We start from the raw sequence: 27,594 nt of genomic DNA, 5'->3' as shown, positions 1-27,594 counted from the left end.
CACAAGCTGCTGAGGCTATAGTATGCCTAGGTATACTTGTAGTTCACCATATACCATGTAGTTTAGAGGGAGAGTATTGAACCATTGAGGTTAATTATGAGAGCATCTTTGGACTCAGCGGAGATTCCTTTGGACTGGAAAAATGCCAATGTATCACCAATACATAAAAGCAGTTCTAAGAGGGAATTAATAACTACAGACCAGTTAGTCTGTCTTCAGTGGTAGGAATAATCTTAGAGGCAACAATTAAGAGTGCAATCAGAGACATTTAGATAGATATGGTATTCTGAAGGTCACACGTGGCTTTGTCAAAATAGCATACTACATTAGTATGCTATTTTGACATAGTTTGACCTGGATTTAGGGAACAATTTCAACATAATTTATTTGGATTTCAGCTTGACTTGGTCCGTCACGAGAGATTACTGTATAAGCTTGGACAGGTTCGGATTACTGATAAGATTCTAAGATGGGCTGCTGGGTGGCTGCAGGACAGAAGGAAAAGGGGTGTGATTAATGGATATTCTTCAGATTGGTGCAACATCTGGAGTGCGGTCCCTCAAGAATTGGTTCTTGAACTACTATTCTTTCTCATTTTCATAAATGACATTGATGAAGGAACAGAAGGTGTGATGTCAAAATTTGCACAGGACAAAGATTGGCAGAGTCATTACTGATCAGTGCCAAGCAGCGCTCCTTTAGGATGACCTGAACAGACTTCAAAGATGGTCAGAGAAGTGGCAGCTATGTTTTAATGCTGCTAAATGCAAGGTCTTACACTTGGGGAATAGCAACCCCCAAATAAATTATATCCTTGGTGGGGTTGAATTAAAAACAGTGGAGGAGGAAAAGGATCTGGAAGTTACAATACAGGCAGGCAGGAAAGTGCATGGTCTCCTATCGATGATCTATCAAATGTTATCCTGTAGAGACAAGAAGGTCATAATCCCACTGTATAAAGCAATTGTAAGACTACATTTGGAATACTGTGTTCAAGTATAGAGACCTCATCTGAAAAAAAGACACCGAGCTTCTTGCAAGGGTTCAAAGATAGGCAACTTGAATGGTGAGATTGGTAGTAGGAAGACTATATGAGGAAAGACTCCAATTATGTAGACTACAGAGCTTGGCAACCAGGCACTTCAGAGGTGACCTGAGTGAGGTTTATAAGGCTGAGGGGGATTAGTAAAATGAATAAAGGTGGAATTCTCACTGGTACAAAGAATTCCAAGACTTGGGGCCATAAATTCAAATTACAGGGGTTGAGGTTTAAATTAGATTGTAGGAACAAGTTGCTCTCACAGGTAGCTGAGGTTGACAGTTTGAATAAATTCAAAGGTCAAATGGATAGTTACCCATGAGAGGAAGGAAGCATATAATTTGTATTTTCTTATCTACTTGTTTATTTATTTATTATTTTTTTTTTTTGCCAGTGTAGCAAATGCCTGTGGCATCTTTGCACTACATGGTGAATATTATTACTGATGCTAATATTAAATAAGAGCAAGAGCTTCTTTTTAATATTAGATTACTAAAATACTATTGACTATAGCCTGATATCTAGAAATCATCAGGTAGTATTCAGTGCATACAAGAGATTGAACACATGTGGCTTCTACCGTGGTTTGCTCATAGCATTGAAATTAGAGTAAAAGTTTAACCCATTTTGTCTATTTATAGGTATACAAAGATTTCCACCATGGAAGCTGTGTGCAGAAAAAAAATGTAAGGGAATGGCAAACAGGAGTGAGAGTATTTGGAAGGTCTAAAAGACATCCTGTTAAATGAATCTTGTGTTGTTTCAGAAAGAACAGACATAAGAGTTTTTACGAAATAGCATGAGTTGAAATCAACAGAAATCTGTGGCAAAAAGTCTGTGCTATGTGATTACAACTGGTGTTACTACATGCAACAAATATTGAATGTAGTAACTCTTCACAGAGAGAAATCTGCAAAAGAACTGCATAACATGGATATCTGAAGTAATGTACACTGAAAAAAGTCCTGTTAACATGGGCTAAAAGGCATAAAAACTGTACTGGTGATGTGCTTTGACAAATCCAAATTTTGCCTTTACTACAATGATGCCAGACCTCAAGTTCACAAGAAAAGTAATAAGGCATTTTATCCAGACTGTGTGCAAGGTGCCATACAAGCTGGTGGTGGGTTAGTGATGCTCTGGAAATGTTTTAACTATTATGAAGTGCTCCCTCTTTAATTGAAATACCAGAATGAACCAGGATGGCTATACAGATATTCTGGACAATCAGGTTGTGCCTTTTGATGAACATTTCAAGGACACTTGTGATTTTGATATTCCTGTACTTCAAGATTAAAACTGTCTAATTCAGAGAAAGAACCTCAACTATTTTTAAACTGGCACGAGGAACATGAAGGAATAATAGGGCATTTAAATTGGCTAATCAAGTCACTAGATTTAAATCCTACAGAAAATGTAGGAGACTATCTTTAACAGAAGGTAAAACACAACAACAGCATCCAGAAAACCTGGACAAATTATGGACAATTGTTTTCAGAATCACTGAATATTGATATAACTCGAAAGTTTGCTTGAAAGCAAAATTGTGTCAAAATGAACTGCAATTCTTCTTCATTATGCATGTATGTGTCCATTCAATTGCAAACAATAAACAAGCACTGTAAAAAGAAAGGTGCATGAAATGAACAACTGAGTGATATCAGCACACTGAGTGAACAATGGGCTATTGCATAATGGCTGAGATTTTGCTAAACATTAATCGCACTGTCTAGAGAGTGCTATAAAAGCTGCATACCTGGTTCACAGTTTCGTATGTCCTTTGCTTAGGTCGAAGTTATTTTATCTAGTTTGGTATTTTCTACGAGAAGAAAAGATAAAATTTTTTGAAGATTTTATGCTTGCTAAATTTTAATTCTTTAGTTAGTGAAAAACAATACATCATCTTTAGTGTGTGTTTACTGATAAAATTTTACCCTAAAGGATTGTTATAATGGATCCACAGACTGGGACATCAGGACTGAAAAGGAACAGGGATGGATAATGAAGCTGATAACATTGAATCTGCTCTCTATAACATGTCATCTAATACTGAAATAGAATTCTATTCAAGTGATGCAGATTTGATTCTTGTTCAAATGCATCTGTTGACATTAGAATGCTACAAACAACAGATACTGGCATTACTTAGAGATTCTTCACAGATGAAATCCATTTACTGAAAAGTAGTGTCTACTTGTTCCAGCCACCGGAGAAGCACCCCCAAGGCACATATAAAGGACCTTCACAAATATAAAAGGCAGTAAACATGTTAAGGGGGATCTTAGTTGAAACCCTATCAATGTGAATTCATGAAGTGATTTGTGATAAAGGAGGGGTTATACATTATTAATTGCAAATTTACACAGATGACTAATTTTTTGTTTGGGATGCTTATTATACCCACTTCAAAAGGGTCAAAATGCAAACACGATGCACAAACTTCAAAATGCAAACCTACTTCTTTTGAATTTCAAAAAACAGGAAGCTGACAAACATGTTACTTAAAATAATATTTCTTGCTTTGGTTGCCTAGTGGTGATGTTGTTATTTGTATTTGAAGAAAGTAAAGCCAACACAATTGTTTTAAGTTGTTTTTTTGTAGGTACTGGCCAGATGTTCTGTGATATGTTCCAACAAAAACGAGCACTTATCTACATTTTCATAATCTGATCCACTTTAAAAATAAAAAGAAAACTTATTTGATATGTGTAAAAAAATACTTGTGATGTAATTAATCAGAATTATTATGTCATTAATTGTGAAAATAAAGATTTTTTGTACTGAAGATGAACAAATGAAATAAAGTTTATATTTAAAAAAGTCATATACACAGGGATCACAGTGTACAAGATACCATTTTGGCCATAAAAGTATAAAGACAACAGATATAAAGTTAAAATTTGTATCCCTTATTAAACACTAGGAAGCATGTACACATTATTTAAGTATCCACCTTGTTTATCAATATATTTTTGCCATTGTTCTTTTCAACTCACATAAGTAGTGTGGTATAAGGATGGACCCTGATGTCAAAGCCATCCAGTCACTTTTTATTTATTTATTTACATTACTAGGCAACCAGCCAAACTATGGTATTTCTGCCATATTTCTTTTTCAGCACCACACCACTCAAAATATAAATAAATAAAAAAAAATCTCCACTAAGATATCTCTTCTTATGTTCCTCCACTCTAGGTTCGTAATTTTCAACTGAAGTCATATGGACAGTGTAAGCCTGGCATTATCATGATATAGTATGATTTGGTATTCCTTTAGGTCTTCCTTTTTTTCTTTTATAGTTCTATTAAGCTTATCAAGTGTTTTGCAACATCTTTCCTTATCTATATTTTGATGTTTCTCAAAAAAATCAACCTTCTCTATCCCAAAACACTGTGGCCATAATTTTTTGTGATGATCTGGCAATTCAAACTTTTTCTTCACTGGAAACAACAGATGTGTTCATTACATAAAGTAGTGTTTGGGATAAGGTTCATAATGGAAGATCCAAGTCTCATCACCAGTTATCAGGCCATTACAAAAATATCTTGAAAGTTTCAGCACTCCTGCAACAGATAATGGCAGATTGTTATTGTTATTTTGGTTTTTAGGAGCATTAGCAACTAAGGCCATGCTGCTACGGGGATATGCAGTGGTCATTCCCTGACCTTTCCGCATTCTTCGTATTTGGTGATTACGGGCTCGAACCCCGGTCTAATCAAGAAGCGTGTGCATGCACTGCTGCTCCTGCCCACCTGGCTACGGAGGCACCGATAATGGCAGATATTCCTGGAGAATTTCATTTCTCTTGTTAACAGCTTGGTACCCATTTTCAGCATATTTTTCTATAATCTAATGTGTGCCTAAAATGGATAATGCTCTCCTCTTTGAACACTCCAGTGCTTCCGTCCTGTCTTTTTGAATAATTTCATCCAAAGTCTTAGTGTTGTCTTCAATGAACATAAGACTTTGATATTTTGTCCTTGACAGGTCACAAATGTCAGTGATTCCTTATAAACATGCAAGCCATTTTACGAACATAGCTTATATCAACAGTGTCTTGTTAATAGTTTCCTTAATTTTTCACGAATCTGAACAGATGAGTTTTATCCTGACTTGAAAAGGAACGCTATCACCTACAATTGGAAGAAGCAGCCAACAGTTTGACTGTTCATAACTTCAGATCTGTTAACAGACAAAACCTTTTAGCATCTTTATATCTAAATATCTATACTATCGATATATAAAACTTCACAATGGTAATGCAATTACAAAAAATTTCTCACCCAATTCTGGAACACTGTTAGAGAATTGTGTTCCAACAATTCTGTAACAGTGTTCCAGTATGACACTATTCTAGATTCATTCATTCAGCTGGAAACTACAAAATAAAACAATATCCAGTACAATATTTAATAACAAAATAAACTGCTTTACCTTATGGGCTAGTTGGTTGTTTTGATTTTTAATGCACGTCAGCTGCTGTGGCTATAATGCATCAGTATCGAAGGCTGCATATTATTTTTACTTGTTTTTATTGGCTAACTACATTAGAGCTGGTTATTGCAGTTTATTAGCCCTTTATGTAGATGTCTGCAATGTTTTTCCTATCTCTTAATAATTCTTTAATTAATTAAACAGTTGTTGTAAAGGAATATTTAAGTTCCATTTCATAGGTAGACCATTCTAACAGAAATATTTTTAACTGATTGAGTATTACAATTTCAGAGTGAGGTTTTCTGTTCTTAGTGGCATGTTACATTGCTTATGTCCTAAGTCATGCATTTATTCTAAGACAAGCTGTATTCCCTATAATTCCACTGTGGGATAATTGCACTATCATTACATTTGGGAATACACTACAGTTCCTACTATACTTTCAGTTTTTGAGCCAGCTACATCAGAGTGTGCCCTAAAAGACTTGTAAAGTGGGCAGCATGCATCTATTGATACTGGGGTGAGGATGTTCTTCCTTATTCCTGAAACAGAAGGCTGATAATGCTTTTATAGTTCATCCTAACTACTTCATTGTAGTCACAGGCACTGACTCTAGCAACATGTAGCAACTGAGCTATCACCAATGGTCTGTTCTCAAAAATTGCATCACTGAATGCAAACTAAAGCATCAAATATGTATTTGTCATCTATTATTATATATCAGTTCTAGGCAGAACTGTTATCTGCAGGTGTGGCCATTTGTTTTGCACATGTCCAGCTGCTGAACTAATGGAATATATATAATTCAATTTTGCTCTAAAACAGTTTATATACAACTGATACAATGGTTTATGATTAATATCCTATGCATAACATAACACGTTAAAATAAATTTTTCTGTTTATACTCCAGGACAACCAGATAAGTCAGAGGAGTTCACAAGGTAGAGAGATACAAGAACATTACTGTATTTAGTAGTCATGAGTGCTCGAAACACAGTCAGTCAAAGCACGTATAATTCAGTATCTTAGTACCTGATAAACGATATAACAATGTAAATTGTATTTTTCTGGAGGAAAATTAGTCAACAATACTGGTTGAGTGAATTTACAATCATCTTTATATAGACAAATGCAGCTTCCATAACCAAATGCACATTAGTCCTATAATAATTGTAAGCTCTTTCACAGAAAACTTACCATCCTCTTCTTTCGGCTAGCCCTTTCCAAAGTGAATCTGTTCTAACTCTTCGTTCGATTAATTTTTTCCAGAGCATGCCTTCTGATATCACTCGGTGCCATTCCTTACATACAAGTTCTGCAGCACAAAGTGATTTGGCATCTAAGTATGATAATATATTTTCTGCCACATGATCCAATCCTTTTTCTGCAAAAAAAAAATTTCAAATAGGCTTCCTTTACAAATATAAGAGAGTAACTTCAATTGATATTTTTTATAAAGGTTTTATAACTCCAGGTATATATATATATATATATATTTATTTGGATTTTAAAAAAAAACAAAAAAAAGTATCATATTTGGCCAAAATTAAGCCAATGTTTTATATATATAGTTATAACTTCCTTTTATTTTTTCTAAAGTCAGAGCCTGATTATCAGTGCTTTATTTTTCTGGGAGTTCTTGAATAAATGGTTTCAACACATTATTATTTAATAAAAGGAAACAATGTCTATATTCGTAAGGAATACCCACATTCAAATGCTGGATGAAGCTGCATAAAATTGACATTCTGGTAACTAATCCATTCAAAAATATCACTTTAATCACTAAAAATATTAATAAAACCTAACTTTAATGGACTAAATGGGGGGTAAGGCATGTGGGATAAACCTAGCTGTCTGTTAAACTCAAACGAAAAACATACAGTTGCTAGAATGGAATATTATGTTATGATTAAAAAATGAAATAATATTATTAGATAATGTAATACCATATTTTTGATCACTTATCAGTTGTGTGGAGTAGAAGAGTTCTAAACTTTTTTGTGTCATATAGTGGCAGTGGAAATTGTCCCTAAAGTTTATTCAGAGTCTGATGAGCTCTTCAATACCTTCACCGGAGGTTCAACTGACTCCCAATGATGCTTGGCATGTTCGTAAGATTGAGGAAAATCTAGGCTCTTTGACAATGAAAATACCTTTAGAATGAGAAAGTTATGTCACCAACCAGGTTCCATACAGATGACAAGTTAGTGGACACTGTCCATTATTTTCAAAGTCTATTAAATCAAAGTCAGTCAAAGTCAAAAAAATATATTTTTTGTCATATGTTCACAATGAAAATATCTTATTCTGGAGGAAATAAACACGCTGATTCTGAAAATTACCATAAAAAGTCTCTATCACATCTACATCAAAAGATGTACCAACGTTTTATATTAAAATAAAGGGATATAAACATATAATTCAAGTTTGTAATACAAGTGTAAAAAAATATTATACATTCTCTATAACTCATTTAACTGGGCTCGCATCTGGTGAGTATGGGCTTGGCACACCCAGGGTCCTGGGCTGGATATCATCTTTCTTCTCTTTCTTGGTGATTCCTTTCTACTTCTGACTCTCTCTCTCTCTCAGGATAACTCAGGAATTTTTTTTGGCTGGTGTAGCAGCATAAGCCTCAGGCTACTTTGCACCATATGGCTAATAATAATAATAATAATAACTTCCGAAAAATTATCATAAATTACAGCAAAATAGTTATATTTCAATAATAGATAATCAGCATACTTGTAATTGTCCCTAAAAAATGTTTGCTACTAAGGGATTTTCTTGTGTATTCCTGCTTACTCTCCCTCACAAGGAACCAGCAGTAATTCCACCATCATTGCAGGATCCCAGCAACCTTGGTACCACTTTTCCATCTTGGAAATATCTTGACGAAACTGCTCCCCACTGATAACACTAGAGATGTTCACCACTCACATCTCCCAGATTTTTGGGATAAAATTCGAGATGAGAATGAAGAAACTGATTTTTCAGCAGCATTCGACAGCCCATGTTTTTGTAGCACTCAAGTAAATTAGACACCAACATTTCATAGTTTCTTCTTTCCCAATACCCAAAAAAACATGTATTACCGTCTTAAATGATTGCCAAGATGCCAATTCAACTTCCTTTAACTGGGTTTAAAACATCATCTCTCAGGAGTTTCCTAATTTGAAGTCCTATAAAAATTCTTTCCTTATGTTAATGTTAAATTAGTTTATGTTAAATTAGTAAATTAATAAGAGGAGTTTACCTCAATATAGTACGTGGAACACTTCCGTATGATACCCTCCAGAAATTAAAACGGAAAAAACGAAAAAAATCGACAACTTACCGGTCCATTAAAGTAAAATATAAATAATTAAAGTAAAATATAAATAATTAAATAATCAATTTAACACAATTCAAAATCAATTCAAAACAATTAAAATTAAAATTAACGCAATTAAAAGAATAACGAAAATATTCAAAACGATCTTCCTTCCTGAAGCTGACAATGCTTTTCGACCGACTGTCGTGATCACAGGAATGAAAATCACCGAATCAGGCTAATAATCTTAATAATTTTAATAATCTTAAAGACTGTAGACTCGGCGACAATGACAATTTATTCTCATTAGATGTTACCTCATTATATACGAATGTAAACGTTGAATACACATTAGATATTATTTGGGATATGTTAAATAAAAACTCGACACCGATTAATTATACGAAGCTGCCTATTAAGGAAATTTTTCACTTAATTAAACTATTAGTTGAGGCTAACTACATCACCTTTCGAGACAAGGTGTACAAACAAATTTTTGGATTACCAATGGGTTTGAGCCTGAGTGGCTTAATGTCAGAGATCTATCTCTCAACGATTGAGCAGATACATTTGACACCTTTTCGTCCCCGTATCACATACTATGGGAGGTATTTAGACGATGTTCTAGTTATTACCGATAGTAGTACTATCCAAGACATTTTACATTCGTTTAATAATATTCATTCTAGACTCAAATTTACATTGGAAAGGGAAGATACGGATACAAAATCATTAAACTTTCTAAATTTCACGCTTACCCGGGACTCGAACAAAATACAATTTAGCATCTATCGAAAACCCACAAACACCGGTATGCTTCTACATTATAATAGCTACCACCCGTTCACCTACAAAAGATCGATTATCTTTAATCAATTTCTAAATGCCTATAAATATTCAACGACGGATTCTGCTTTGGACTCAGAAATACAAATATTAACTAGCAGATTCTTGAACAGGGGTTATCCCATTAACACAATAAATCGAATTAGGGTACAAGCTAAGGATAGGATACAAAATACTGCACCAATCAACAATAGTAATATCAAAAAATACTTTATTTCTGTCCCATACGTTGAACAGTGGCACAAACAGCTTAACAGATTCTTTAAAGATACCGAATTTAAAATTATAGCTAGGCCTATACGGAAGTTACACACTATACTGAACAATCGCTCGGTTCTTTCCGCGTTCGCAACACAAATTAATGATCTAGTATACAACATTTCTTGCGGTGATTGCGACTCGTCTTATCAGGGTTCGACGCGGTTTTCTCTTAATATTCGTGTAAATCAACACGAAGCCTCAGTTCGTGCTTCTCGTTCAGCAGCGTCAGAATTAGCCTTTCATGCCATTAAAGAAAAACATACTTTTTTTATTTAACGAGGCCAAAATACTTAACGTTCAACGTAATTATACGCGACTATTAATTGCAGAAACCATTGAAATTAAATTACACGAGAATTCTGTTAATGTTCGGCGGCCATATTTGATCTCCGATGCGTGGACCTTTACGCGCATGCGCGAAGACACATAATCACTATTTAAGTTGCAGGTTTAGCCTGATTCGGTGATTTTCATTCCTGTGATCACGACAGTCGGTCGAAAAGCATTGTCAGCTTCAGGAAGAAAGATCGTTTTGAATATTTTTGTTATTCTTTTAATTGCGTTAATTTTAATTTTAATTGTTTTGAATTGATTTTGAATTGTGTTAAATTGATTATTTAATTATTTATATTTTACTTTAATTATTTATATTTTACTTTAATTATTTATATTTTACTTTAATGGACCGGTAAGTTGTCGATTTTTTCGTTTTTTCCGTTTTAATTTCTGGAGGGTATCATACGGAAGTGTTCCACGTACTATATTGAGGTAAACTCCTCTTATTAATTTACTAATATTATTATCAACGTAGAACATATTGAGTATTACAGCTCTGATTCATACTATCTAATGTTAAATTAGGAAACACTTCTCAAGTATGAAAATCTGTTACCCTCTTTATCTAGTCCCTTCAAGAAATTTTTCATCATGTTTGATGTGCAGGAGTGAAGAAGAACCTTGTTTGATTGCACTAAAGGAATATATTTTACATTACATTGTCCTGGTATGAACTCGTCCTGCTTGTCACAATGTTGCACAACATAATGTTCTTCTGTCACACAGCTGTCCCACAAACACAAAAAACAACATTTTGTGAACCCCCATGCAAACCAACAAACAAACCAATAACCAGATCACTGCATAGGTTCCAACCATAATCCTAGCATTTTAGAACCTTAGACATGCTTTCATGACTTTCTTTAAGTCCAACTGAATGAAACACAGGAACTGATGGAAATTCAATGCCATTATGAAGCAAAACTGCTTTTAAACTTAATTTCGAGGCATCTATAAATAAATGCCATTCATCTGACTTATGCACAACATCTAGTTCTTTCAGAAGTCCAATAGTGTCTTTGTAAAAACACATACTGTCCTATGTAGCGAAATATTTCAAAAAAATTTCATGTCTTTTCCGAAACACTGAAATCTTTGTTCCTGCTGTGAGTATATTCCACTGTAGTAACCTAGAACCTAATAGTTCAGCTTGTTCTTTCAGAAAATTTAAGTCTCAAACCGAATCATTCAACTCATCTTGTTTAATTAAATGTACCTCACTACCTGAACTTACTGGCTGATAGTTGACATCTTGTGAAGTGGAGGCTTCCAGGGAATCCTCAACTTGAACTTGATCACTATTATCTTCCCCATTACTGTTTGGAGGATAGATTTACAACTCTGAGAACATGTCACGATCAGTTAATACTTGGAAAACCTTGGCACAGGCAACAAAAATCCTCACCAAAAATACCAAGTGTGCTCTCTTCAAATTGTAAATTGTTGCATTGGAATTGGAACCTAAGAATCATAGGTAGAGGTCTGATTATGTTTATCACAAGAAAACCAAGGCTAGAATTGATTGCTAAAATTAAGAGAATTAGCTTATATCTGTTAAATAAATCAGTATACCATACATTACTGGCTAGATTATGTGAAATTGGCATATTTTCCTCATATTGGCTCACATAAAACATAACTTCCTCTATATTTAATAACTGTGATGATGTGAAACTATCATGGTGATTTTCGAAATCTATGCATAAAAATTGGTTAAAAAACAGCATTTAAGTTCTTGGAGGTAAAAATCGTGTTGGCTAGTGTAATTAGGCTCCGACTTAGCAAAAAAAAGGAAGTTATAGCTATGTAATAATTTCTTAAATTTGCACAGTGATCAAAACAAATACAGTGGATGCCACTTAATGTGATCACTTCGGGACACAGTTTAATTGATAAAATAAACAATTGATAACAATACCTGACAAAACAAGAATGCAAATGTGCACATAAAAAGGTGCAAGTGGAGGAAGAAAATGTTAAAATCAAGCAATATAAAACACTTTAACTTGACTGTCCACTTCTTTATGGAATCTAGAAGCCTGAGAGAGGTTTTGGGAGCACAGCCAGGGTTGTGGGAACAATATTCCATGGTAGGGTGGATTTGCACAGAGTGAACAGCTGTTTGTAAGAAAAGTAATGCCGAGAACGAAAGAGAAAACCAAGTTTTTTAGATGCAGAGGAAGCAACATTTGTAATGTGCTTGTGCCAAGAGAGATTAGAAGTCAGTAATCCCAAAAGAGATATATCATCTTGCCTAGAAATCGGAGTATCACCAAAGATAAGTATAGGAGCAGAAGAAGCTTTTTACAAGATATAAGACAGGACTGAGTTTTAGAAGGATTGAAATCAACAAGTTGTCACTGCCCCACTGGAGAATTGTATGGAGATCAGCATTTAAGGAATTGGTAGTGGATAATCGAGAAGTCGAGGTTGAGGTTTCTAAAACTGGAAAGTGGAATGCAATCTGCTATCATCAGTAAAACTGTGGATAGCATTTCTGGTCAATGGATGGTCATTAATATAGAAGAGAAAAATAGTGGGGAAAGAACTGAATATTGGGGAACATCAGCATTAGTGGAGAAGTTAAAAGACAAGAGAGCCATTTACCATCACCCTCAGTGAGCGGTCAGAGAGAAAACTGGATAACCAATTACAAAAAACAGTTGGCAAACCATAAGATGGAAGCTTGTTTAGAAGGCCTTTATGCCAAATACGATCGAAAGCCTTTGAGATGTCAAGAGTAACTGCTTGCGTTTCACCAAACTTTTCCACTGAATTTGTCCATAAATGGGTAACATAAGCCAGAATATCACCAGTGGATCAACACTGACGGAATCCATACTGGCAATCAGTGATCACACGGAAGGTTTCTAACTAGTTTAAGAGTTGGCAGTTAATTGATTTCTCCATTACTTTAGAAAGAGTAGAAGTAACTGCAATGGGATGATAATTGGGTGGGAGGGTTGTTAAGTTGTTATTTGGTTTTTTACGAGCATTAGCAACTAGGCCATATTGCTCCGGGAATATGCGGTGGTCATTCCCTGACCTTTCTGCATCCTCCGTATTTGGTGGTCACGGGCTCGAACCCCGGTCTAATCAAGAAGCCTGTGCTATTTGGATAGGAGGGATTTGTCACCCTTTTTAGGAACTGGCTGGATATGAGCAAATTTCAAAAAAAAAACAGAAGGAAAAAAAACACCTATGGAATAAAAAAAGTGAAAAAATTCAGCAGTAAGTTCAGGAGTACAGGTTTTGAGAACAAATCGAGGAATACCATCAGTACCTGAAGCTTTCTAAGCACATCAAGGTTCGTCAAAATCCTTCTGACATCCTTTTGACGGAAGACCACATGAAGCATTGAATGGAGTGTGTTTGGAATGGTGGAAGGTGTTTTACCAAGATCATTAATACATGAGTTGGAAGAAAATGAGATGCTAGCTGGTCAGCTTTATCCTTGGCTAAAGTGACAATAGAATCATCTGGTTTTGACAGAGGTGGGAGCAGAGATGGGGAAAAGTTGCGGCCAATAGCTTTGGCAAGAGACCAGAATGCTCGGCTACCATTAGGGCAAGAAGCAAGTTTTCTACTCTTAGCCTGTTCAAACTCTAGTTTGGATAGTTCCAATAGAATTATAGATTTCCCTTTCCAAGAGAAATTGTAGATATTTCCAAGGGAACTGTTCATCAAACTTCAAATGCAAAACCAACTTTCCTTCTTTCTCACTTATTCCTTCAACTTCCGTTTTCTGGAACAACCTCCCTTCATACACATTACCTGAAAATTACCATCTACAGAAATTCAAGTGTAATGTTAACAAGTACCTTCCTTCATCTTTCCAACCTTCAACCCATGATGCACAGTAGCAATACAAGCAATTGCAGCATTATATTCATTCTTTTAAAAACTAGACCAATACAACAAAACAATAATTATTTATTTAATAATGTTTGCGTGAATATGTTATTTTCTAATCATGGATTCATAAAAATAAGTTTGAAAATTGGGCTAAGTACATACATTTCGTAGCTTTTATGGAACCTATCCCTGTTTTTTTCAAATTGTGCATACAGCATGCATTTCTATTGTGTGCCATTTTTCAGAACATATGTTGCATGTTACAGGAGGATGAGCCATATATATTAAATACGATTAGTGCTTTCCTTTTAAGCTTAATTTTAATTTTCTGCTGTATTAAACATATGAAATTTTAAAATAAAACATGCATGCAGATAATGTATAAATACAGGAGACTGTTGAAATAATGGCATCCCAAATAATGGAACATTCAAGCTAACGGCATATTGAGATTGGATGTTTACATACAGCGCAGATGTCTTGCAGTGGCAGGAAAAAATAAAACGGCAAGTCATGTGATTACTGTATTTGTTTACATCTGGCATTTTGAAAGTGAATTCTGTACTGATATCATGGATTTTACCATTGTTTTACATTTATTTAAAAAAAAACCCTCACTATTGCTCCTAAAGTTAATAAACTTCATACAGAGAAGAAAAGAGGAACATTAAAGCTTAGTTGACAAATTTGATATAATCCAAACAATTTCATTAGGGTGACCTAGAAAGTTAATTCATATACACATGTAGTAGTGGTGGCATGTGATGCAAGAAAGCATGTGTATGAGCTTATGCAGCATCAGCCAAAAAAAAAAAAAAAAAAAAACAAAAAAAGGAAAAAAAATCACACCATTCCCTCCAAATGCCTGTCCAGTTCCTCCTTAAATTTATTCAACCTGTCAACTTCCACAACGACAGATGGAAGTTTGTTCCAGCAATTAACCACCCGCTGGCTAAAGGCAAATTTCTGCACATCTACATCTGTTTTTTCTTAATTTGAATTTATGCCCCGTTAGGTTCGTAATCTGAACAAGTGGAAGGATCCCATCAGAATTCAGCGTGCTCAACCCATTCAAGGCCTTATACATCTCAATCAGATCACCGGGCAGGTGCCTAGTCTCCAGCCACTGCAATTTGCGGAACTTAAGCCTCTCTTGGTAAGAGGATCCCTTCATTCCCCTCACCAATCTTGTTGCCCTTCTCTATACACGCTCAAGTAAATCTACATCCTTCCTAAAATGAGGCCTCCAGACTTGTACGCAGTACTCAAGGCGACACCTGACCATTGCCTTATACAGAGGGACAATCGCCTCCTTCTCCCTGCTAGCAAAATTCCTATATATCATTGACAACATCCCATGACCTGCCCTGGCAGCCTGTCTGCATTGCTCAGAAAACTTCATATCTGACTGCACAATTACTCCCAGGTCTTTTTCATTTTCTACCACCTTAAGTGTAGTACCACACAGTTGGTACGTTTCTCTGGGGTTACTTCAACCCATATGCAGTACTTTGCATTTGTCAAGGTTAAACTTCAGTTGCCACTTCTTAGCCCATCTGCCCAAATTATCTAGATCCTGTTGCAGTAGCACACTGCCATTACTGTGATTAACAACCCTACCAACCTTTGTATCATCTGCAAACTTCAACATTAAGCCTGATATACCTTCATCAATATCATTGATAAATATACAAAACAACAGTGGACCTAACACCGAACCCTGTGGGACTCCACTAATAACTTTAGTCCACGAAGAGCAGCACCCATTGATTACCACCCTCTGTCTTCTCCCACTTAACCATCCTTTTATCCATTGTAGCAACTTACCCTTAATACTATTCTGCTCCAATTTGTATAATAGCCTTCCATGCGCAACAGTGTCAAAAGCTTTCCTGAAATCCAAATATATGATATCAAAATTATTTTCTTCATCCAGCTCCTTTGTAACCACATTATAATATCCTATCAAATTTGTCAGACAAGACTTTCCCTTAACAAACCCATGCTGTGTCTGAATTATTGCTGCAATCTTGTCTAGATGATCCTGCAATGCATCTTTAACCAGTGACTCCATTATTTTACCAGGAACAGAAGTTAAACTAACTGGTCTGTAATTATTCGTGTCATCCTTCGATCCCCCTTTGTGAATTGGGGACACATTTGCATATCTCCAGTCCATGGGAACCACCCCTGAGTCCAAGGATGCTTTCATAATTATGGCTAAGGTTTTGCTTAGTTGCTTTGCCGCCTCCTTTAATATAACTGGATAGATCCCATCCACCCCAGGTGCTTTTCTTATGTTGAATTTCAACAATTTCTCCTCCACTTTGCTCTAAGTTATTACAAAATCATTAAGTATCCTGCTACAATTTGATAACCTTCTGCCATTTTCAAACCTTAATAATTCCTCATGTGTGAATGTAGATGCAAAATACTCATTCAGTTTGTTTGCTATCTGAGCAGGATCATCAACAGTCGAACCATCGATGTCAAGTGGACCAATCAGATTCATCCCCTTCCTTTTAGAGTTTATATAAGTAAAGAAATCCTTGCTGTTTTTCTTAGCATCTTTTGCGAAGGATTTCTCGTAATCTGCCTTTGCCTGCCTAACCTCCTTTGTGACCTGATTACAGACTAGCTTATATCTGCCATAGGCTTCTGAGTCGCTTGATAATTTATATGCATCCCATGCATTTTTCTTCTCTGTTACAAGTCTCATTAGTTCATTAAATAACCATTTAGGCCTAAAACTTTTAGTAGCATCCGCGATTAATTCCTTGAATGCTTCCCACTTAGAATTTACTGTTGGTAACATCGTCAGTTGATCCCAGTGAACAGAATTTAAAAACTGTCGGAGACCACTGTACTCACCTTTACGGAAGCAAAAACCCTTTCTTTTACCCCTGATGGTAATTATATCTTTAAGTAAATCCCACATCAGTACACTGTGATCACTGCCACCTAGTGGTTCCTTTATCTGCAAATTCTTAATACACGAATGATCACTGCTGATAACCAGATCAAGAGTATTACTTTCTCTGGTTGCCCCCCGAACATGCTGCTGCAGAAAACAATCATCCAATAAATCCAAAAAAAAAACTGACTAGTGTGTGAGTGACCAACCAACAAGTTCCAGTCAATATCTGGGAAGTTAAAATCCCCCATTATAAGACATTCTGATTTACTAGCCCACTCTATTTCTCTGTACAATTGTTCATTGTACTCATTCGAGTCATTAGGCCTATAACACACTCCTACTCTTATTTTTGCTTTCACAGTGCTTATGTCACACCAAACTGACTCAACAGTGCACTGTTCATCTATATCAACCGGATGTACTTCTTTTGATTTTATGTTTTTCTTAATTAACAGCATAACACCTCCTCCCTTTCTATCCTGTCTATCCTTTCTGTACACATTGTACTCCTCAAATTCCAGTTCAGCATTCCTTATATCTGTGTGACATCATGTGTCTGCTATCCCAACAATATCTGCCTTTGATGTCTTGACCAACACTTCAAATTCATCAAATTCATTTACTATACTTCTAGCATTGGTATACATGCAAGCATACATGCTCCTACTCCTAGTTACCCTAACACATCCCATATACCCACCTATTTCAGGATCACTGCCATCCGTCCCTGAAAACCGCAACACCCCACGCTCCAGGTCGTTACTTATTCTAATAGAGGTTGTGCAAGAATCACCTTCACCTCTGCCTATGGCTACTGTTAAACTATTAGTCCTTGTATCCCCCCAAGCTATCAGTTTTCTGACCCACCTAACTCTGCCTCGATAGCATCAGCATATTCTTGCACCCTTTCTATTTAAGTGTATCCCATCCCTATAGAAGCAGTCTCTCCTGTTAACAAGTACAGTCCAGGCTGAAAATATTCTACCCCTTGAGCCTTGCACATTCTTTCCAGGGCCGAACCGATCGACAAGGCTCTCATCATATACTCCCTTCTATCGTGTCTGGGCAGAATTGCAGACACTTTCAAATTCAACCCTAATTCTCGGCTTTTGTTCAACAGTGACCTGTACTTGTTAAGTACAGGGTATTGTGTCTGTAAATTGCATGTGTTCTCTGGTTGATTTGCCTGTTTTGTAGGATGAAAACTCCAAGTTTCTGGGGAAAAAAACCTTGCTATCTACGCCTGAGACTAATTAACTCAGCCACGGAGTGAAAAAAGCCCAAAAAAGTTTCTTGAGTCATTAACAGGATTTGAACCCGGGCCTTTTCCCCCCATTGCGGGGAGGATGGTGACGATACTACTGTGCTACCTGCACAGACTAAGCTTGATATAATAAAGATAATGGAACTGGGTGTAAGTAGGAGTGTATTAATGGCAGAATATAACATTGGATTGTCAACCTGTTAATGTTTTTTTATGGGGAGTTAATAAAATTGCATTCTTAATCTCTCTATTTCTTATTTAGCCTCATTGTTTCTGCATTAAATATATTAAAAATAAAACTTTCTATATATATATATGCGCCGACCGGGCTAGCCGAGTGGGTAAAGTACCTGCCCGGAAACCCAAAGGTCGCGGGTTCGATTCCCGCCTCGGGCTTGAATCAAAGTACTGCAAAAACCTTGGGAGGTGCAATATGGCCACAGAAGCCGATGCGCCAATAACTACCAAATCAAAAAAAAAAAAAAAAAAAAAATATATATATATATATTTTTATGAAAACCCCAAACACGAAAAGTATCAAAACCTATAGTACTTAGTACCATGCATGGGTTGAAGGAGAAGTATGGGGGATGCTGGAAACTTTGCTCTAGAGACTAAACATGGGTTTCACCACTTCAAGCCTCCAATAAGCAAAGTGGTGGTATTTCACCAGTTGATGAAAGTCATCTACCACCTGCATATAACGGAATAATCGAAATAATGGCACCTTGAATCCCCGAAAGTGCCATTATTCTGAAAGTCTACTGTACATTTAGATGCTGACATATTATGCATAACACACACACACACACACACACACACACACACACACACACACACACACACACACACACACACACACACACACACACACACACACACACACACACACACACGGTACTACTACTTACTTCTACTTTTAAATTTATTTCAAATTTCCTACACTATTAAGCAATTTCAAAATTATACAAACACATTTCCACTTACATATAATTGTATGCATGGAGATAATAATAAATAAATTTAAAAAATATACAAAACACACGCATGAGGCATTTCAAAATTGCACGGAACAGGAGCATATTCTACAACTAAAAATAAGAATAAAAATTCTATAAGCATATGTCTTAAAACTCTATTCCCACGATATTAATCATAATTTATTAATTATAAATTATAAAATATAAAAATAAACTGAAATAAAGCTCTAAAAGGAAACCTGAAGCAGTTATTCAAAGTGACCATTTTGTTCAATGCAGCATTCAGTGCAAGAAATCCATGATGCCCAGCATGTCTTATTGTTTTAGATAGTATATATACAGCAGCTTCCAAAACACAATTTTTCAGTTTGTCTTATATGATAATACATGTAGAAACTTAAAGCAGAATTATATCTATTATACACAATAAGAAATTTTTGTACAATTGATAAAATACTGGAATTGTTCCTCTCCCTAGCTCACACTCTTTAAGAGAGCTATTGGCACTGGACCCTCAGATTCCAGATGGGAAAAGCTGTGTAGCCGCCCAGATTCTCAGCCCAGGACTGTAGGAAGGAATCTGGGTGGAGAATATGGACTATAGCTATTTATAGCTCTCTATTAGCTATAAATATAAATAGGTATCCCCAATGTTAAGCTAAGGAAGAATTTCTCTGATTTATTTTCTGAGAAGTTACGTTCAGTAATCTGTATAACTTTCACTTTGCAGATGACCTCTAAATCCTGTTTAAAATTTTATAAAATGTTAAAATGGTTGAAAATAAATTATTGTTGAATTTTGTATATTTTTAAAGATGTGGCTTTAAAATGTATATTTTGTAGCAGTGTAGCTTTCGTAGCCTTTGTTGGAACATATGGATGTAACTGTAGTAGTTCCTTTCCATCTGTCATTACCCTACATTGAAGAAGACTATTTCATTAATATGTATGGAAAAATAAAATAAAAATAATAATATTAACAAAAATAATCATTTTTAGAAGTTATAAAATAAAAACAAGTTCAGGCATATCACATCCAAACATTAACTCCAAAGCAGTTCTGCAATAAACTGTAAATCATAAAGTGCACAGGTATAGAAAAACAAAATTTTAAAAATCCAATAACTAACTGGCACTGATAGAAATTTATCAAGTTTTTTTGTTCCTGGTTAGTAATAAATATACAAAATATCTTAAGAATCACAGTAGTTATTGTTTTAATAAATCACATTTGTTCTAGCTCATTTTTTTTTTTTTTTACTCAAAGCTGGTTTTTGTAAGTTTATAACATAGTTTCCAATAGAATACTTTCCCTGAAATTTTGTTCTTAAACCAAATATATTTCAAAAGATTCTGCAACAAACTTTTCAATTAAAAAAAAAAAATTAATTAAAAAAAAAAAAAACAGATGTGAATTGTATTTGCTTTTTTTTTGTGTATACTAGCATACATGTGTAAAGCACCTATTGTCTTCAAGTCTGTTTGCCCGTCCACATGTAATAACTTGATTCCTAATGGATGGATTTTCTGGAAAAAATTTATATTTAGCTCATTTAGGAACATTTGTTGGGTTTCCAAAATTTCATTGCAATTGGACCATTACAAATCCTGAAATTATTATTTCTGATTTTCATACATATCACATAGATTATCCATATATTGTATATTTCAGCTGAAGCACTGGATACTTTTTATTGCCATTCTTTGATTGAATGAATGAACAACATCTTGTGAAAGCAAAGAAACTAAATGTTCTTGTATCACACTCATGAAAGTCACTCCTTGTTCTCTAATCTAATGCAGTTTACTAAATACATTAATCATAATTTCTTACTATTTACTTATTGTACAAAGGTGTGTAATAAAGTTCCTAGGCTGCTGCAGTCACGTTTGATGAATTTGAAAATAAATGAAAAAGTGGTATGTCATAGTTCAAACTTCCTCTAACAGACGGTGGTGCAGAGATTGTCCAGTAGGCTGACAGGTTGCAAGTAACAACCAGTTTTGTTAGTAGTGTTAATGTTCTGTGTCAAATTTTCAATGGAGTAATACAGTGGATTCCGGTTTTTTGGGCCACTGGTTAATTGGGGCAGCCGTTTATTTAGAGCAAATCTTAAAAAACAGAAACCAATCGAGAAAATGGACAGGGTTTACTTCGCTTAATTGGGACAGCATGCCGTTTAATCGGGGGGGAGACCGCAGCACTGGAGATTACCCTACAATTGTCTCCGACGGTACTATGTGGTTCGGTCGAAATTCTGGAGGTCACAACCATAAAACAATAAAAACAATTAGAAGCCACCTATTTATTGGGCTTTTCTTTTAGTGAAATCTATCATAAACGGACAGTAAACTCGATCTTGCTGAATTTGTGATAATACCGACAGCTGGAATTCTGTGGGTTATTATGGTGAAATGTGTTTACACTTCAATGAAATCGTCAATCATATAAAAAAATTAATTTTCAGATCTCCTCTTCATTCGTATTTTTAAAGCTTTGTAACTCGTTACTCGGTTCTCATTTGCGCGTATTGTGTTACTTGCAATTTGTGTGTGCAGTGTTCTTTGTTACTGATTGCTTATCTTTTTACTGTTTTAAATTTTAACCACCACCCACAAATGTCAGTAAACAGAAATGTCAACTAGTTCGTATGTGCATATTACAGTACGTATCAATTATTCCGATTATCATGTATATTCTTCCGATTTTCACGTATTTTTTAATTGGTAAGGTAATAAAGGGTAAATTTCTGCTTAATATATCTTTCCTTTTATAGCCTGTGGATAATATTCCTCCTATTTTTGCTAATTAGAATCGCTGTTTAATAGAATTAAAATTCAATTCACAAACGTGATCACAATGGCCGGTGTTTACTGCACATCGTATAGTGAACGGTACTTTACTATGTTGAGTTCGTCATAACGTGATTTGATTGTACAGTGAACCAATTGTAAAAAAGGGGGGGCAGGTAAATCGTATTTTTAACTATTTTCGTGAAACTTCGGATAATTGGGGAAGCTGCTTAATCTGGCCAAAATGCACTAGTCCCGATGTGTCCCAAATAATTGTATATGAATATCAAATTTTGCTTTGAACTGGGAAAATCTGCAACAGAAATGTATGGAATGCTAAAAACTGTTTATGGTGATGAAACATTAAATCATACCAGTGTGTTTGAATGGTACAAGCAGTTCAAAGATAGATGTGAGGATCCAAGAAGTGGTGTCCATCAACCTCTTGAAATAAGGCCAGAGTTGCAGAAGTTCAAGAAATTGTGGCACAACGATCTGTGCTACAATTTTATAACCACAATAACTGTTGTGCCTCAGAATGATGGCTGATGAGGTGGATATGAATAAGATGATTCATTAAATTCTAAATTCTACTCATCTTTGAGACACAGTCTCAAAGATGAGTAGAAACAATGAAGAATGTCATCCAGACTTGTTTTTTTTTTTTTTTTTTTTTTTTTGTAGTTGTTGGCGCATCGGCTTCTGTGGCCATAATGCACCTCCCAAGGTTTTTGCAGTACTCTGATCCAAGCCCGAGGCGGGATTCAAACCCGCGACCTTTGGGTTGCCAGGCAAGCACTTTACCCACCCGGCTAGCCCGGGTGGCTCCAGACTTGTCAAGACAATCTTAATTTCACTGACTGTATTGTCACTGGAGATGAGCATTGTGTTTCAGTATAACCCATACTGAAACACCCAAGGCAACATCAAAGGCATAAAGTGGACTTCAGAATCATCACTAAAGCCCAAAGAGTTTTGTTTACAGAAGTCCAGAATCAAGGTGACACTGATCATGTTTTTCCACAAACAGGATGTGACTCACAAGGAATTTGTACCTGAAGGGGAGGCAGTGCTGCATTCTATGTACAGGTGCTTCAAAGACTACTGAAGCACATTTACTAGAGTGAGGCTGCAATTTTGAAAGAAAGGCAGCTGGTTCTCGTTCAACAACAATGCCTCCACCCATTCCACACTGTTGCCAAGACGTTTCTAATTAAAAATCCACTCTACTCTCCCGATCTAGCAGCAGAAAACTTCTTTCTATTTCCTGAGGTGAAAACTGCCCTCAGAGAAAAACATAACTGTAGAACTGAACATCATCTCCTTCAATGTCTTTGCTGAATCTTTTCAGAAACTTTTAAAACAGTAAGTACATTCAATAAGGTGATGACTGACTATTTTGAATAAAAATAAAACTATTTTTCTTCTTCACTTTTCGTTCTTTTTTTATTGCACCAGTCCAGGAACTTTATTGCCACATCTTGTATTATTCATATCAAAAACGTTAAATACATGTTATTTTTCAATTGTTATTAAAATCTGAGAAAAAGTAAGTAAGCTTACATTATGAAAGTGATGACAGTATACTGTGATGAGAAAATATTATGTTCAGAGGTGCATTCTGAAGTGAAAGAATTATTTTTATATATTATTAGTTAATCAATTTGTAATTAAATGATAACAAGATAATTAGTTATTTACTTTTCACTTCTATTAATCACAGAAAAAGAAAAAGCTAAATGCATCTGAAATGAAACATGCTGGGTATATTGCTAACTTTTCTTTTGCAAGCCACATAATAATGGTTGCAAAGGCTTAAGATAAAGTTGACCTGCTATCATTCTACTTTTCTTCTAACTCTTGTATTGATGATTACGGTAAACCACCTCCTACCACTCTCAGTACACTCCATTTAAACTTGCTAAACATAAGGTTTTGCATTTGGATAGCAGAAATCTAGGTGTAATATACAGACTAAAAGTTCGTTGGCAGGTGAAAAATTATGAGACTGATATTGGCAAGTGAGAAATGGATAACGGATCACACAAAATTTTGTTAAGAACTAGAAGATTAGATTTTAGGAAATTTATCTTTGGGTAGCACGTCATCGATAAACAGTGGAGTAAGATACCTCTCAAAGTAGCTGAAGTAAAGAGTCTGACAAGGTTGAAGACAAAACTGAACTGCTTCTTTTTTAGAAGTGGGCAAATAGTGAGTGACTTGAGGATTTTTTTTTTTTTGGACTGATGCATAACAAGCTTCTTACTTCCTCATCATTTGACCTAATACCAATACTATTTTGATTGTCATTGTGTTTACTTTTTTATATAATTGGAATTTATTCCTATTAATTTCACTGGTAACAGAACACAAATATCTATAAATACTATATACTTCTTACAAATAAAGTGATATTTATTTTTATTTATTATTAATATGGATGCAATGAAATTTTTAAAAATTTATCATATTGAGTACTTAACAATTAATAAAAACAATAAAATAGGCATACTTGGAAGAAGTGATACAAAATCTCTTTGTAGCATGGGTCTCAGAAACATACTAACATGACTATGTTGGTAATGAGACATCTTTGATAGCATCAACTCAACAAATTCTATTTGATCCTGTTCAGTCCATTTCTCAAAATATTTTATACAAGTGTCACTTTCTTTAGAAAATTCTGAAGATGATTCACTCCTCCTGGAGACATCATATAAAACTGTTATAGGAACCTGAATAAAATAAAACATATTTAAAGTTAAGAATTTACTAATCAAATAAAAATTTTATCACAAGTTTCAATAATATTAAAATTAAGTTCCGATTAAGAACTGATTTTAAATTAATTACACAAATATTCTATGATAAAAGTACTTTATTCAAAAGCATAACATTCCAGAAACTACACTACTTCCTTGATCACATGCAAGATAACTGAATACAGTTACAAAGAATCTCCATTACATGCCATTCATTATAAAAACATCATTAGTGCTAGAAACTGAGTGGCCTTATTTTTTGAAAAGTGCAACGTACTACATTCACATACGAAGAATTCTGTAAGGAAGTGGAGAACACAAGCTTATTAAACCCTTAACAGGGAGCTTAATTATTTCATAATAACTGAGAGCAAAAAGGATGAGAAATTGTTGAAGTTAAACATAAGAAAGGCACCTGGGATGGATGGAATCTATCCAGCTATATCAAAGGAAGTGGCAGAGGAAGTAAGCAAACCCTTAGCCATAATTATGAGAACATCCTTGGACTCAGGGGAAGTCCCCACAGACTGGAGATGTGCAAATGTATCCTCATTCACAAAGGGGGATTGAAGGGTGGCACGAGTAATTACAGACCTGTCAGTTTAACTTCTGTTCCGGGTAAAATAATGGAGTCACTGGTTAAAGAAGCATTGCAGGATCATCTAGACAAAGCTGCAGTAATAATTCAGACACAGCAGTGGTGAGCTGTGAATATTTTAACAATGGGCTCGCAGTTTTGATGACTTTTTGATGTGAAACATCCTTGGGGGTACCAACTGAGTAAATATGATGGGTCATGTAGTGACATCATCTGCAGCTTCTGCCAGAGATGCTTCCCACACTCACACCTCTAGTCTGTGCTGATCACTCATTAGCAATGTGATTAGAGCACGTGACGCATTTTGTGACTGGTACAATATCTCGAGTTCTCAGAATTTTTGATGAAAACTTTTCAGAATTTTTGAATATAATGTCGTCATACTTCCTGCAGTTAGATTTAAAATCGACATCGCAAAAAATAAGGGGAAGCTATTAGATTTAAAATCGACATCACAAAAAATAAAGAGAAGCATTGCATTGGATACACAAGTAGTGCGTGGTAAGTTTTTTTATTTTTTTATCTATCACCATATTTTTTAAGTAGGTTACTGAACATTTTTCGATATAGTAAGTCCCTGACTTACACAACTACCCATTTACGTAAATTTTTTTTTCACTCAATTTTTTTTTTTTTTTTTTTTTTCAGGATTGTAAAATTTAAAACAAACAAAAAAAAATAATAATAAGTAATCAATAACGACGATCATGGTATGCACAAATTGCACAAGTGAGATACGTAGTAACAAGCAAAAAAATAGGAAAGAAGAGAAGATTCTTACAATTTATTAATGGTTTTTTTTTTATATGACTGAAGATTTCTGTGAAGGGGGTGCACACATCAACATAATAACATTGTTGTTGTTATTGGTTGGTTTTTAGGAGCATTAACAACTAAGGCCATATTGTCCGGAGATATGCGGTGGTCATTCCCTGACCTTTCCGCATCCTCCATATTTGGTGGTCATGGGCTCGAAACCCGGTCTAATCAAGGAGTTAAGCTATAGGTATTAACACAAATAGAATAAGATAGAGTTTAATACCAGTTTATAATTAGATGCACGAAGAGAAAAGCCCAGTACACTGGGAAGTGCAAACTGTTTCTCTTTTATGGCAGTGACCTCCAGAAATGTGCTTTAGTAAAATGTGAGTTCGTGCGGGGTGATAATAGTGAGTTTTTGCCTTAACCCTGTGAAGTTAATTACAGAAAATTTCATTTTGACTGTTATCACAGCACCAACTAATAGAATAAGTGACAGTAGTACTAGTAAATCTACCAAGAAAAGGAAAGCGATCGATTTGAATCAGAAAATTAAACTAATAAGAATGTATGAAAATGGTCAAACATTAAATGTATCTTGCTGAATTCAGATTTGACAATAATATAGTAGCAATATGTTATTAGTCATTCCCGAGTTACGCAAAACTCGATGAAGTAAGAAGTAACGTCTTACGTTACTATTACATATGTCGAGGACTTCTGTATTTTTGGATTAACCGTGAAATGGAGAGTTTACTGTACTTAAAAGAAATTCAAAGGATGTTTCATATAAAACCATCTACTGTGTGTGTTGAGCACACGCACCACTTTTTTATCTTCTTTTTTTTTTACAACTAGGGAAATATAATGGATACATTTTTTTTGCGATAAAATTTTAATATTGCAAATAAAAAAATAACACAAAATATTTTCCTTATCACAAATAACAAAAATTATCACAAAATATTCTACAATATAAAAACATATATTGCATAAAACACAAACTATTCTAGAAAATAAACACAAATATCACAGATTACATAAAAAAATTGTTACACAACTATTAAGGAAAAAAAAAAAAAAAACAAAAATTGTGCGCACACAATTGTTTTCTGCACATAGCGGAAATTAAGTGAAACTTCTTTAGAATCTTTTGAAATGTTTATTATTTCAATGTTACAATTGCTTTACAAGTTTATTACAAAGTTTTTAGAGAGCTCTCCTTTGTACTCAATGGAGGTGGTTTCGATGGTCACATTGCAAGTATACATGATCAATGTGCCTTAAAATGCTCACTATTAATCTTCGGCATGGTGAATTATAAATTTTGTTCCATCAAATTTTTAATGAAATATGATAGAGAATGATAGACGAAATATCATAATGATATTTCGTCTATCATAATGAAATATGATAGACGAAAGATATATTT

The 27,594-nt window shown here is 34.9% G+C and overlaps 1 protein-coding gene across 1 annotated transcript in view; it reads right to left on the bottom strand.

Moving 5' to 3' along the window:
- LOC150078435 (beta-TrCP-like) overlaps positions 1 to 27,594 on the bottom strand; it is a 255,323-nt gene that overhangs the window by 196,143 nt on the left and 31,586 nt on the right. Inside the window, exons 2-3 of the mRNA XM_090384331.1 lie at positions 24,556 to 24,778; positions 6,673 to 6,859 (exon numbers count right to left, since the gene is read on the bottom strand). Of these exons, the coding sequence (XP_090240457.1) occupies positions 6,673 to 6,859; positions 24,556 to 24,778 (410 nt within the window). The remainder of the gene's footprint in view (positions 1 to 6,672; positions 6,860 to 24,555; positions 24,779 to 27,594) is intronic.

This window comes from Mastigoproctus giganteus, chromosome 11 (assembly GCF_048544385.1).
Source record: "Mastigoproctus giganteus isolate SK-2022 chromosome 11, ASM4854438v1, whole genome shotgun sequence".
In the NCBI taxonomy this organism is placed as follows: domain Eukaryota; kingdom Metazoa; phylum Arthropoda; class Arachnida; order Uropygi; family Thelyphonidae; genus Mastigoproctus; species Mastigoproctus giganteus.
Note: the sequence above shows the minus strand (reverse complement) of the source record. Positions and strands in the feature narration are given on the sequence as shown.